The 13,084-nt window shown below is 38.1% G+C and overlaps 1 protein-coding gene across 1 annotated transcript in view; it reads left to right on the top strand.

Moving 5' to 3' along the window:
* Window positions 1–9,426, top strand: part of Skic3 (SKI3 subunit of superkiller complex) — a 107,405-nt gene extending 97,979 nt beyond the window's left edge. Inside the window, exons 40-42 of the mRNA XM_059276585.1 lie at window positions 3,497–3,627; window positions 6,476–6,599; window positions 8,388–9,426. Coding sequence (XP_059132568.1) covers window positions 3,497–3,627; window positions 6,476–6,599; window positions 8,388–8,462 — 330 coding nt within the window. The 3' untranslated portion in view covers window positions 8,463–9,426. The remainder of the gene's footprint in view (window positions 1–3,496; window positions 3,628–6,475; window positions 6,600–8,387) is intronic.
* Window positions 9,427–13,084: the final 3,658 nt, after the last annotated feature.

Below are 13,084 nucleotides of genomic sequence, written 5' to 3'. Positions count from 1 at the left end.
AGGTTACCATTGTAGATCTCAGGACTTGTAGCTGGCTTGATATTTACCTTTCAGTACCATGTACACTAGTCAATAGGGGTGAAGGCTCTAGTTAGGCACCAGCTCAACTTCTCTGTGTTCAATGAGATAGATAAGTGTTATCTTCCACAATAGAGCTTTACTCAGTCTATGGAGAGCAACTAATAGCTTGTCAATAGTCTGAGATGTTTGAGAGTTCCCATTGGGCCCATTTGGCTAACAACTCAACTAGATGTAACCCATTCCTAGCAGTGGAGGTTTTCACTTGGTGGCAAAAGATGTCTAGTTGAGTCATTGCCTCACCTATTACTTGGTGATTCCATTTGGATTTCTTTTATATGTGTATATTTTTAGGATGCTCTTACAGTAGTAGCTTTCTTTATAACCCTCTAATGATGTGTTAGCTGTCCCTTTCCTTATTCCCTTCCTTGCTCCTCTCTTCCATCTCTTTCATCCTCCTGCTCCAGTGCCCCCTTGTTTTTCCCTACTTATCTATTCTATTTCCCCTCCCTTGGTAGGTCTTCTCTTCCTCCATATTACTTATATACAGAAAAGAGAGAAAAAGTCTATAGTAAGTATTATTATTGTCATTATTATTATTTTGTTTGTTTGTTTGGACAGAGTCTCACTATGTATCCCTGGCCGGCCTTGAATTCAAAGATCCACCAGCTTCGGCTTCTCAAGTGTTGGGATTAAAGGCATGAAACACTACTCTCAGCTCAATAATTAATTTTAAAGAGCTGAGGAGATGAAACCAAAAGTACACTCTGATTATGTTGTTGAATATGTGTAAACGGAAGATTTGATTTCTTAGAATTTAGAGAGTGTATTTTGGAAAGTACTGGTGAGAGTTTCGTGTGTGTGTGTGTGTGTGTGTGTGTGTGTGTGTGTGTGTGTGTGTTCACATGTGTGGGTGTGGATGTGTGCACACATATGTAGAGGTCAGAAGTCAGTGTTGAGTTTCTTTCTCGGTCTATTTCCACGTTACCTGCCAAGGTAATTGGAACCAGGAAGCACCAGTCCGTTAGTCCAGCTACCCAGCTTGCCCTCCCCGTCCTGTCTCTGCCTCCCTAGTGCTGAGATTACAGGCTTGCCATCAGGCTCCACCTCACCTGCACCTCACCCAGCCTTAACATAAGTGCTAGAGAGGTGAGCTCAGGTCCTTACACTTGCACAACAAGTACCTTATCCACAGAATCATCTCTCTGTTTCTAGTTTGTAAAAGGACATGAGTTACTGTTTTATAGATGCATCGGTTGGGGTTGGGCACCACAGAGTCCCTTGTTCTCTGCAGTTAGATCTGTTGGGGTTTTCTGCAGTGGTGTCCATCTGTTGTAAGGAGAATTTTCTTTGATGAAGGGGTAAGAACTAAACTTCTCTGTGAGTACAAGCAAAAATGTTTACAATTTAGGGATTGTGCTGGTGTAGTAAAGTGGCTGGCACCTTACTAGTCTCAAGTAAGTGGCTAAATTTCCAGTCCCAGGTGTAGGTTTGCCTCTTGTTGAGCAGGCCTTAAGTCCACTGAGACCAGTCCAGTGAGAGCTGCTGGACACTGCCAAGGTGTGTGCACCACTGCTGCACTGCTGTCAGGCTGTCATGCTGTGCTGGTAGTTGTGTTCATATGCATATATGCAACAACAATTAAAACAGGAGGCTATGAATTGGAGAGAGCGAGGGGGTGTGTGAGAGGGAGGGAGAGAGGAAAGGGAAGTAGGAAAATGGTGTAATTTTGTTCAGCATGTAACATATAATTATATATCACACACACACATATATACAGTGCTTTATTTCTGCTCTCATATGTACAAAAGATGTCTAACAACCTTCGTTATCCTTTTGTATATTCATTAAGCATTGGTCGTCTTCCTTGATTGCACAAACTACTCTTGCTTACACTATACTTAGAGGCTATTGATCTAATATTTTTGTTACAATTAAGTGAAATGTACTATGTATTTGTTATACTTATTATATGTATTTGTTTTAATATGGTTATATTAAAATGTGAAATAAACTATTTTGACTTTTAAAATGCATATTCTGGATACTTGTAATTAAGAAATCTTGGTACAATTTAAGGATTTTTTGTTTTGTTTTCTCTTTTAGTATGTTTATTTTTTGAGGTTATAATTGTATAATTCCTTCCTTCCCTTTCTTTTAATCATCCTTTGTGTACCCCACTTCCCACCCTGTAGTGTTGATTCATCTAAAACACAATTCCTACACCTAGGGTTCAGGGATTATTTCAGAAAGGTGGGGCAAAAAGATTCTAAGAGCCTGAGGAACAGGGGTTTTGCTGAGATTGTTTTTGAGGTGGGATCTCATTGAGGATGACTTCGAACTTTTACGCTTCCTGCGTCCACCTGCTAGATAGCAGGCATGCGCCACACGTCTCATTTATGTGGTGCTGAGCATGAATTACAGCGCTTCATGCCTGCTAGCCAAACACACTACCAAGTGGGTTACCGCTCCAGCCCCAGGAAAGCTTTAGTAACTTTTTCATCTTACCTAGTTTTGTTACCGCTTATTTTCAGTTACTGTTTCGTAGGAAGTTCAGGCTATTTCTGAATCAGTACTTTTTATAAAACTCGTTTGTGACAAGGAATAGACATGCATGTTCCTTCCATGCAATGGCAGTTCTTTGTTTTCAGTATGAATGACTTCGATTCAGTTCTTCTCTCATCTGCTTTGCATATTCTATGTTGTGATTATTAAATTTCAGGTTTTCTTTTCTGATGATTTTTGAAGAGCAATACCTTAAATTTACCACTGTCCTAGTCATTGTTCTATTGCTGTGAATAGATGCCATGACCATGGCAACTCTTATAAAAGAAAGCATTTAATTGGGGCTTGCTTACAGTTTCAGTGGTTTAGCTTGTTGTCAGGATGGGGAGCATGGTGGCATGCAGGCAGACATGGTACTGGAGAAGTAGCTGAGAGTTCTACATCTAGATCAGCAGGCAACAGGAAGAGCGAGAGACACTGGGCCTGCTTGGACATTTGAAACTTCAAAGCCTACCCTCAATGACACACTTCCTCCAACAAGACTATACCTCCTAATAGTGCCACTCCATGGTGACCAAGCATTCAAATCTATTAGCCTATGGTAGGCATTCCTATTCAAACCACCATAACCATTATTAAAAAGTTTGGTAATGTTAAATTTGGTAGACTAAAGAAAAGATTACTAGTTAATAGGACTGTTATCTATAATGCATATTTTTCTTTTAGCAATGTTTTCCTGTTATAAAATGATACCTTCTTTTTGAGATCTTCCCTTATCTCAGTGTACCCTGTTTTGTTGATCCTTAAGGGCAGGGAACAGATCCTAGATCATTTTAGTAATTATAATTTTGCTCTTTGTAGTATTTGTATGATGATAGACAAGAAGGGGATCCATAGTGAGAGCTGAGCTATGTGCTTTTTTTAAAGTGAACATGTCAAAACTTTTGAGTTAATGTTAATTTGCACTTTTTAGGCTAATGTTTCGGGTGATCACTGGTCGTCCTTGCTTCAAGAGGCCACAAGCGAGGCCTTGAAAGTTTGCTTTTGTCCTCTGGCTGTCTTCTTGCAAGCTTTGTTACAGTTCAACCGCAAGATGGGAGCAAGGTATAAGAAATCCGTGTTTCTTCTTGGCTTAGAAATCCTACTTCACTGTACAGCCTCCTAGGAAATGATCAAGGGAGGATTTATAATGAGATAAACTAGTGTAACAAGCCTTGGGATATCCTCATATTTCTACTTTCGGAACATTTTATTCTGTATTGCAGTGAGGAAGAAAACATTTCATGTTTATTTAACAAAAAATTGATGCATGGATATGAATATGACAAGTTTGGCATGGTAGCATTTCACATGAAGATACCCTTGAGGTTTTTTTATTTTCTTCTATTTTAGGGTAAGCCATCAGTGTAGTGTGGATTCTAGAAGCAGACAAAATCAGAGGGACCCTGACTGAAGGTTATATTAATAGAAGTTTTGCTAATTTAACAAACTGGAAAAATTAACAAATGTTAGGAAAACAGAGCTATTTGTAAATATGTGCTTTCGTGTCTAGAAAAGTTAAAGGCTATTTGAAGTAAAACAAAATTTTGAAAATATTATTAGAGGTTGGGGTGGAAGGTCTCAAATATGAAGAACATTACTTAGAAGTCATATATATGAGTGGAAAGTATTTAAAATTTTTTAAAATAACATGGTTCTAGTACATCAACCATATTAAAACAATGAACATTACTGACACTGAATACAGAATCGGTATTATAGAAACAGAGCTCACTATATATATAAATATGCCCCCCTCAAAAAGCCAGCGCTCACAAGTAAGACTGAAGTATGGTCAGCGGTTCTGGCATTTATAATATTTATCTAGCCAGAGGTGAGGTGGGATGGGGGAGCTCTGTGCGTGCGTGCATGTGGACAGTCTCACTGAGAAATGTTGTCTGTAAACTACCTAATGAGCCCTTCCTGTTGATGCACATTGTGAGCTACATAAGAATGCTAGCTCTCATGTAACCCTATGCTTTCTTACCATTGTTATGGTTTTCAAAAATTAGCCCCTAAATATGCAGTCTAGGAAGAAACTGTGATTATGATGTAATCCTGTGCGTGGACTTCTTCAAGACAAATTCTTCAGTTCTGCTCAGTCTAATTGCTATTTATAGGATCCTTCTACTTAGCAGTCCTGAAGTTAGTTGTTGTATGTTATTTCTACCACTAAGTTGTTTTGAGGGTCATCAATGTTAGTAAGTTAGGAGAGAAAAAAAAATCAGAACATAACTGTAAATCATTTTGTAATTATATGAGTTGAGTTCACATATTGTACATGTCCTTGAAAACACTAAAAACTTGATTTTACACATTATTATACAGTAATATATTTCTTGTTCCTATATATCATGGCTGTGTTATTGGTTGTTTATTTATTTGTTTGGTTAGTTGGTTGGTTAGTTGGTTACTTAAATATTTTTTTCTCCCTGTGAATTTTCTAAATTTTTGAGATAGGGTCTTACTGTGTACCCCAAGTTGCCTTGGACCTTGTGAGCATTTTGCCTCACTGTCTCAGAACTAAGCTTACAGGCATTCACCACCATGCCTGGCTGATTTTTCTGCAACTGTCAAAAAAAGATACAGGGTAAACACCCAGAAATGTTCATACAATTTAGAATCTTCTCCTCACTGTATGTTAAATGAGCTTTAATTTGCATGTCTGCCATAGGAATAACAACAGCAATAAGATTGTGAATATAAAGTATGACTAAATGTCATAGTGCTTTGTGTATACAAACATTTAATAAATAATTTTTCTTATCAATAAAAATCATAAAGTTACAAGCAAAATGCATTTAAGTCATGTATTTTTGTTAAAACTCAAATACAATGAAGTCATTAACATTGAAAAGATTAGCTTGGCTGGTGATACTGTTGTGAATATCCATGACAACACAAACATACTTAGCCTTATCTTTAAGGATTACTACAGCCATAAACTAAATGCCTCTTGAGACTAAGGAAGAATTTTATTGGTAGAATACAGTGTTTTAATGATTTTTTGAGTAATATTTTAATTGTATGTAGTATTTTAACTGTATATCCTTGTAGTGCTTATCAAAGATATAGTTCTTTAATGGTTAGTGTTTTATGTTAATAATATGATTGGCTTTTCATTCCTTTTAGCCATAACTGAGACTACTATATATTAATTTGCGGCTGGAGAGATGGCTCAGAGGTTAAGAGCACTGACTGCTTTTCCAGAGGTCCTGAGTTCAATTCCCAGCAACCACATGGTGGCTCACAACCATCTGTAACGAGATCTGGTGCCCTCTTCTGGCCTGCAGTCATACATGCTGTATACATAATAAATAAATAAATATATTAATTTGCAAAAAAAAAAAAAATGCAATGCACATTTTAAGGACATAAAAGTCCCAAGTGATGTAGGGCCAAAATGTGATAAAATAAAATTTTAAGAAGGATGGTAGGGCAGAAATCTGTTACTTTCTGGTATAAATTCTTATTGATTGTTTTAGCATTACTTTACATTGAAAAATATTGACAGACAAACATTATGGTATATGAAATACTAAATTTTGAAAATAAAATGCATGTTCTTTAAATTACACAAATTATGACCCTTCTTTCAAGAAAAAATGTATTATTCAAGGCTATTTGTACTTTTTCTATTATTGTACATTCAAAAAGTTACTTTATTTTGTGATATGAGTTAAAGGAGTCAGCATAAATCTTTCATATCATAGCCTGTCTAATGATCATAATTACTTGTCTGAAGTATTATGAATGTTTGCTGTTTGTATTATATTAAAAATGTTTTGAGAACTAAAAAAAAAAATCATAAAGTAATCAGACAAGATTTTCAAATGAATGTGTGAGACTAATATATAAAATCCATCATAATAACTTAAATGCTCTGCAGTAATTGTAAATGTCTTTCTTCTAGAGAGACACGGCGACTCTTGGAGAGAGTGGTGTATCAGCCTGGTTATCCCACCTCAATTGTATCAACTGCACGCTGGTACCTTTTAAGACACCTCTATGCGAAAAATGACTATGAGCTCATTGACGTAAGCTGTTAACTTTATTTAAAATACTAGAGTTATCTTTTCAAACTTACCCTAATCTTAGTGAAATTTTAAAAGATGAATATCGAATTCTTTGGCCAAAATACTACGATTAATGTTGCATCTGCTGAAAGTAGATAAATAGTTATGTTCATGGTTTGAAGGTTTAATGTAGTTAGTTAGTGTTTTACATACAATTGTTATAAAATTCTCACCTTGGTGTTATAATATTGAAAGCTGAGATTCTTTGGCATGAAAACCAAGGTATTAAAGCTATGCTTAAAAATAGTTAAGTATAGATTCAGCAAGAAGACATACTAAGTTTTCTTTGAGTAACCATTTAGAGTTCAAAATCCAAATTAATGCCTAGTACTGAGGGTAGAAGACATTAGTTTAAAACTCTCTCAGGGCCAGTTGTGAGCTGTGTTCTAAAGAACAGCATAGGAGAGGCTATCGAGATAGTATCAGGTACCGCGCTTGTCGCGAAAGCCAGACTTGGATCCCTCCAGCCCACTGTGGAAGGAAAAGTGACTACTGAGAGTTTCTTGTGACATCCACATGTATCCACATTCACCTCACCCCCACATTTAATAGTGAATAGAATTTATACTTCCATCAATGTGTTTTAGGTGCTTTGATTTATGACTTTCTCTATTCTGTTATTGTAAAAAAATAGCTTGAAATTGTTAGCCATGTTGGGGCATGGAATTTAAGGTAACCTAAATCTGAGTACTTGGGCATGCTCCAAGAATAAACATATTTGGCTCCAGAATAAACTTTCTCTTAGCCATTTAAATAAAACAAATAATTGCATATTTTTGGCAATTTAGATTAAAAGCTGTTCTCACGTACATGTCTATTTATCAGTGTAGTTTTACAAGCTTTCTTAAGTGGAAGAAAAGGGGGAAATGTTAAGGAGCTTGTCTAAAAGGTACTGTTCTTTCTGTTACCTGTGTCTTCACAGCATGACGGATATGAAAGTCATTTACGAGATAGACAGAGGTTTACAATTGAGAGGTGCTAATTCAAAACCCTTACCTAGCAAATGCATAGGTGGTTTCTCATGAATAGGGTCCCAACTGCTCTTTCTTCCAGTTAATCTTTTTATGGTGTTTTTACAGCGAGCAGCCTTGGGGACAGGTAGTGTCTCTAGAGTAAGTTCCTCTCATAATGCAGCTCTCTGCACAGGTGGGGGACTGTATGTACCCATCCACATCACCCCGAGAGGCTAGGAGGATGAAGGGCAAGGAGGCAAGTGTCAGTGTTTGTGCCCCTGGCTGAACCATTAGCAACACAGCCAGTTGTCTGACCAGAGTCTGTGTTATCAGGCAGAAACTTGGAATTGTCAGGCTCTGTCTTGTTAGTTTGCAAGAAGAGCAAATCCCACACTTTCCACAGTACTTGATGCCCGACAAGCAGAAAACAGCCGAATGATTTGATGGAATTGCCCCTTCCAGCTTGGGGCATTTGTGAAAAGTATGAAAAGCTTCTTGACAAAACCAAAGCCTAGAGCTTAGACAGTACTCATGGCTGTAAACAGGATGCTGCCATCCGACAGTTCTGTGTGGAGCCGTTTCTTGTGGGGTCAGGGTTTACAGGTGACAGGGATGCAAGCAGAGCCCTTAATTTTATGCACAACTGATAATCATAACAATCAAGATACTGACGTTTTTACTAATGAACAATCGTTAACTTTGGTTAGTAATTTACGACAGCCAAAGTGAACAGCTGCATTGCTGTAGATGGTGTCCCTTGACTATCGCTTCCCGAACTGTCTGTGATTTCCCACAGGTGTTGGTGAAGAACGCTGAAACTCACGGTGATAAGAGAACATTGGATCTGAACAAGAAGCTGTCGTCATCATAATCTCAGGCTGTGAGACTCCGTAAGAACTGAATAAAGTAGGACAGGCAGTGACGAGTTCACCAGAACAGCTAGTCTAGGACTAGAGCTGTATCAGCTGGGCGCGGTGGTGCTCGCCTTTAATCCCAGCACTCAGAAGGCAGAGGTGGGTGGATCAATGTGAGTTCCAGACCAGCCAGCAGTACACAGTGAGATCCATCTTGAAAAAAAAAATTTTAAATAATAAAGCAAATAAATTAAAAGGTACAGTTTTAGTCATCCCTTGCTTTTCCTTTTTCCTTTTTTAATCTAGAGAAGTTGAATTTCTTACGTTAGGGCCGTAACTTTCCAGTAACCCTTGATCTACTTTTGTCCTGAAAGACATCTCTGACTTGGTCCTTAAGGAGGTGAAACCCTCACTCCCTTACTTGTTTTTGTTTGTTTGCTCGTGTTCTTTCCTAGACAGGGTTTCTCTGTGTAGCCCTGGCTGCCCTGGAACTCAGAGATCCGCCTGCCTCTGCCTCCTGAGTGCTGGGATTAAAGGTGTGCGCCACCACTGCCCAGCACTAACCGTTACTTCTTATATTTGCACGGGTATAATGTGGTGTCTTTTGGAGGTTGCCTTTAACAATTCAGCCTTTGTATCCATTTTACAAATAATATGAAAAAGTAAATTTTCATTTTTTTTTTTTTTTAAATTTCAGAGTTCTTCAGACCCAGTCTTGGTGAAATATACATGTGCTCTTGTAGTCTGTCTGCTAGTCCCATCTCAGATCCTAGTGAAGGAGCCTTACATGAATGCTTGTAAGATGTGACTGCTAATGAATATGTCTGTAAAGTTTAAAGTGCTCAGTTACCTAGTTGCATTTAAAAACAAGTATTAATGAAAAATATGTTGAAAATGACGCTGATAATATTTAATTATTCGTGCAATTTCTTCATGATGAAAAGACATGAACTACCTGAAATAAAACAAAAATCAATATCTTCTTTTTTCATATTACCAATATGAGACATGGTTTTTAAGTTGGGATTTAAAACTTAAAAGCAGAGTTACCTATTTTTTTTCAAAAAGTAATTTATATATTTAAATAACCTGTATGTCACTTACTTTGGATTGTGGTTTTCAATATTCCGGTGGGCATGGTGTTACATGCCTTTAATACCTGCCCTTGGGAGGCAGAGGCAGGCAGATCTCTGAATTTCAGATTAGTCTGGTCTACATAGAGAATTCCAGGACAGCCCAAACTGCATAATGAGATCTTGTCTCCACAATTTTTTTTCAGATGTAAACATTTATTGTACAGAGGTATGTGGCAATATAATTTAGTATATGTTTTTTTCTAAGCCAGCAGGCTCATTGTATTATTTTCTGAAATCATATGAACTGATAATACCTTTTAATTAAATTGTACTTCAGAGTTATTTTCTTAGACAGAACTGTAACCTGGTATTTCCCAATTGTAGTGGAACATTGTAATCACAGTCAAAAACCTTGGGATGGGAGGGATCAGAACTCCGCCTTCGGATGGAGCCTGAGGCAGTCTAACTCCTGTACAGACCTGAACACACATAGTCCTCTGCTTATTTCTTCCTTGCCCTCCTCCCAAGCAATCCAGTGTTTATAGCCTGACCCACAGGCGGCTGGAGATGCTCTGCAGGAGGTAGCTGTGCAGCCTGGTGCCCACGTCCTTCTGTTTCCTCCTGCGACTGAGCTGCTGCCATCTGCCTGTGTGTCACAGCCGCTGCCGTCCACCTGCTCTCTGGAGGTGCCATGGGCTTCGCGAGGTTACCTCCTTCCCCTTTAGATTATGTGACCAATTTTTGGTTTAGAAAATGCATTCACTTAGGATTTGTGTACTGAAGATCACTCCTCATGGTGTGTTTGGCCTTTGCTCCAGCCCATATTCAAGTGGTGACCTTTGGATTATTTTGCCAAGTCTCGAACCTGAGTCTTCTGGAAATTGGGGCGGTAAAAATGTCTTTAATATCGATTCAGATCTTCTTTTTTGCATTAAAATGTACACATGCAGGTTATTTTCTGCCAAACTTGAGATCATCTTTTTTTTAACCTTCTCCTTTAATATTAATGTTAAACAATATTCTTAAAACAAAGTTAATTTGAAACAAATAAACATTATAAAACTGTAGAAAATTGAGTTAAATTAAAACTAATTTCTCCAAGGACTGGTATTTCATTGTTATTTGCTACATTTGATTCTAGAATTACAATGTGTTTTCTCTTTTTTTTTTTTTTTTAAAACCCACCATTTAGCTACCATTAATTAAGTAGATATTTATAGTGTTATTTGGCTCCGAATGGTAACCTCCTGTGGAAACATGTTTCAGCTCATAAGTGGATTCTGAACCACTGTTTATTTGCTTGGAATCACTTGTCATGTTTTTTGCAGTGTCTCTGCTATTTTTGATCAGAAAAAAAAAAAGTGAAGTGTTATTATATTTTTGTAATTACCAAATGAGCAACTGACAAGTTTTCTTTAATTTGGGATTCAGCACAAAGTAGGACTGGGTGGGAAAACTCAGTAGATCAGGAGCATTAAAAATGTGTGCGTTGTTTGTTTGTTCGACTTGCTGATAATAAACAAATGGAAAAGACCTGTCTGTGGCGATCCATAAGACAGCATGGTTTCTACTGTGACATAACTGTGGTAGCAGAGACGAGGCAGTGTAGATTACAGATCTGTTTTCACATGGAAAGATGTGGACATTGTGTCTTCGTCAGGTTCTCTCTTGCTCCTTTCCAGTCCTTCCTTCCTCCTGCTGGAGTTGCTGATGGAAGGAACTCAGATTCCTTGCCTGACATTTGTTCTAAAAGGTAACACCAGGTTTCATAAATGGACCCTCACTATAGGAGAGGGTGTTCTGTTTTTGCTAGATACTTAAAAATATGTATTTATATATTGTAGACTTCATATGGGAGAAATAAGTCAGAACATTCCATCATTTATAACATGTGAGCCATTTCTAGTTTGGAAATAGTCTCGGGAGGTCTGTCACGCCTCAGAGACCACTCATGGTGTTCAACTGTCAGGTGCTGTCGCTTCCTATTGCTGATTAGGGAGTTTTTCATAGCAGTATTTTAAATCCTAGTCCATTCAAATACCCTGCACTACTATTTATATTTTCATAAATGCTATCTTTTTTACTTTAAAATATTTTGAAGTAGAAGATTTACTCAAGAAATAACCATTGTTGCTCTATTCATAACAACCAGGAAATGGAATCAGCCTAGATATCCATACGCAGGTAAAAGGATAGGACAATGTGTGTGTGTGTGTGTGTGTGTGTGTGTGTGTGTGTGTGTGTGTGTGTATGGATCAGTCCACATGAGTCTATTAAATGGGTAACAGAATTTATTAAGATGTAATTTGAGGAAATACACTCACGAATACAGAATGGAGTAGACTACAGAAGTCGTCCTCTGATCTGACTGGGAGTGAATCCACCACGCAGGCAGGAGCAGGGAGAAGGGGCATGTGACCCTTCCCCAGCTCCTTATAAGAGGTCACATACAATGGCAGGAAGCACCGCCTCCTTTGGGCCATAGAGCCCAATGTCATGGGTGGAGCAAACACTACTAAATATATAGGTGTTTTATTTGGCTGTAAGGAAAAATGAAATTTGCAGGAGAACGAATGAGTCAGGAAATTAGCATATTAACTGAAGTAACCCAGACTCAGAAAGACAAAACCTGTTCTCTCTCATATGTGGATCCTAATTCTAAGTTGTAAACATGGATATATATATATATATGTTGGCATAAGTGAAGGTATAGGTCATAAAGGTAGAAAGGGCCATGATGGGAGGAATTTTTAAGGAGGCAAGGAGAGGCTAACAGAATGTATGTGACATGAAACTGGTAAGGAGACTGCCAGTGATGGGAGGGAATAGAGAACAGGGTGCAGGCCCTGGGGCAGAAGAGGGGGAGAGGGGGGTCAGCCAAAGCAGAGTCTGTCTGAGAAAAGCCTTAAAGCAGCAGATGGCTGCTGGGTGAGAGTCATTTTTCCAGAGTGTAGCCAGTGGTGGGTTGCCCTGTTCCAGTGGATGTTGCTACACCTATGTGCATATGATCACCACTAATTGGACTTGGTGAGTTATAGAAGAAGAAGAAAAACAAAACAAAACAAAACAAAAAAACATGAGGTTGGTAAGGGGTGATCAAAATATCTTATGTTTATGGGTGAAATTCTCAAAGAATAAATAAACATTTTTTAATGCCATAATGGAATCCATTACTTTGTCTGGCTAATTAAGAAACAAGCAAGGGACAGGGTTTCTTAGTGGTTAGGAACATCTGATGCTCTTCCAGAAGACCTACATTCAGTACTCAACACTTTTGTTGGGCAGCTTACAGCTACCTGTAACTTTAGCTCCAGGGGATCCAAAACCTTCTTCTGGCCTCCACAGGCACCCACACAGGATTGAGGCCCTGAGAGCTTTTTCTTTTTCTGTGATAGCATGTCCACTGATGTCATTGTTTAAGGCAGGCCTGTCGAATGGTCAGCCCTGAGATCATATACATACAGGTAACATTATATGAACTGAACAGATTGTATTTATATAGGAATACGTTCATGTGCATGCACACACACACACTTGTATGTAATAAGAAAAAAAAAGACCAT

Source organism: Peromyscus eremicus, chromosome 11 (assembly GCF_949786415.1).
Source record: "Peromyscus eremicus chromosome 11, PerEre_H2_v1, whole genome shotgun sequence".
In the NCBI taxonomy this organism is placed as follows: Eukaryota; Metazoa; Chordata; class Mammalia; order Rodentia; family Cricetidae; genus Peromyscus; species Peromyscus eremicus.
The sequence above is the reverse complement of the archived record's forward strand: the minus strand, read 5'-3'. Positions and strand labels throughout refer to the sequence as shown.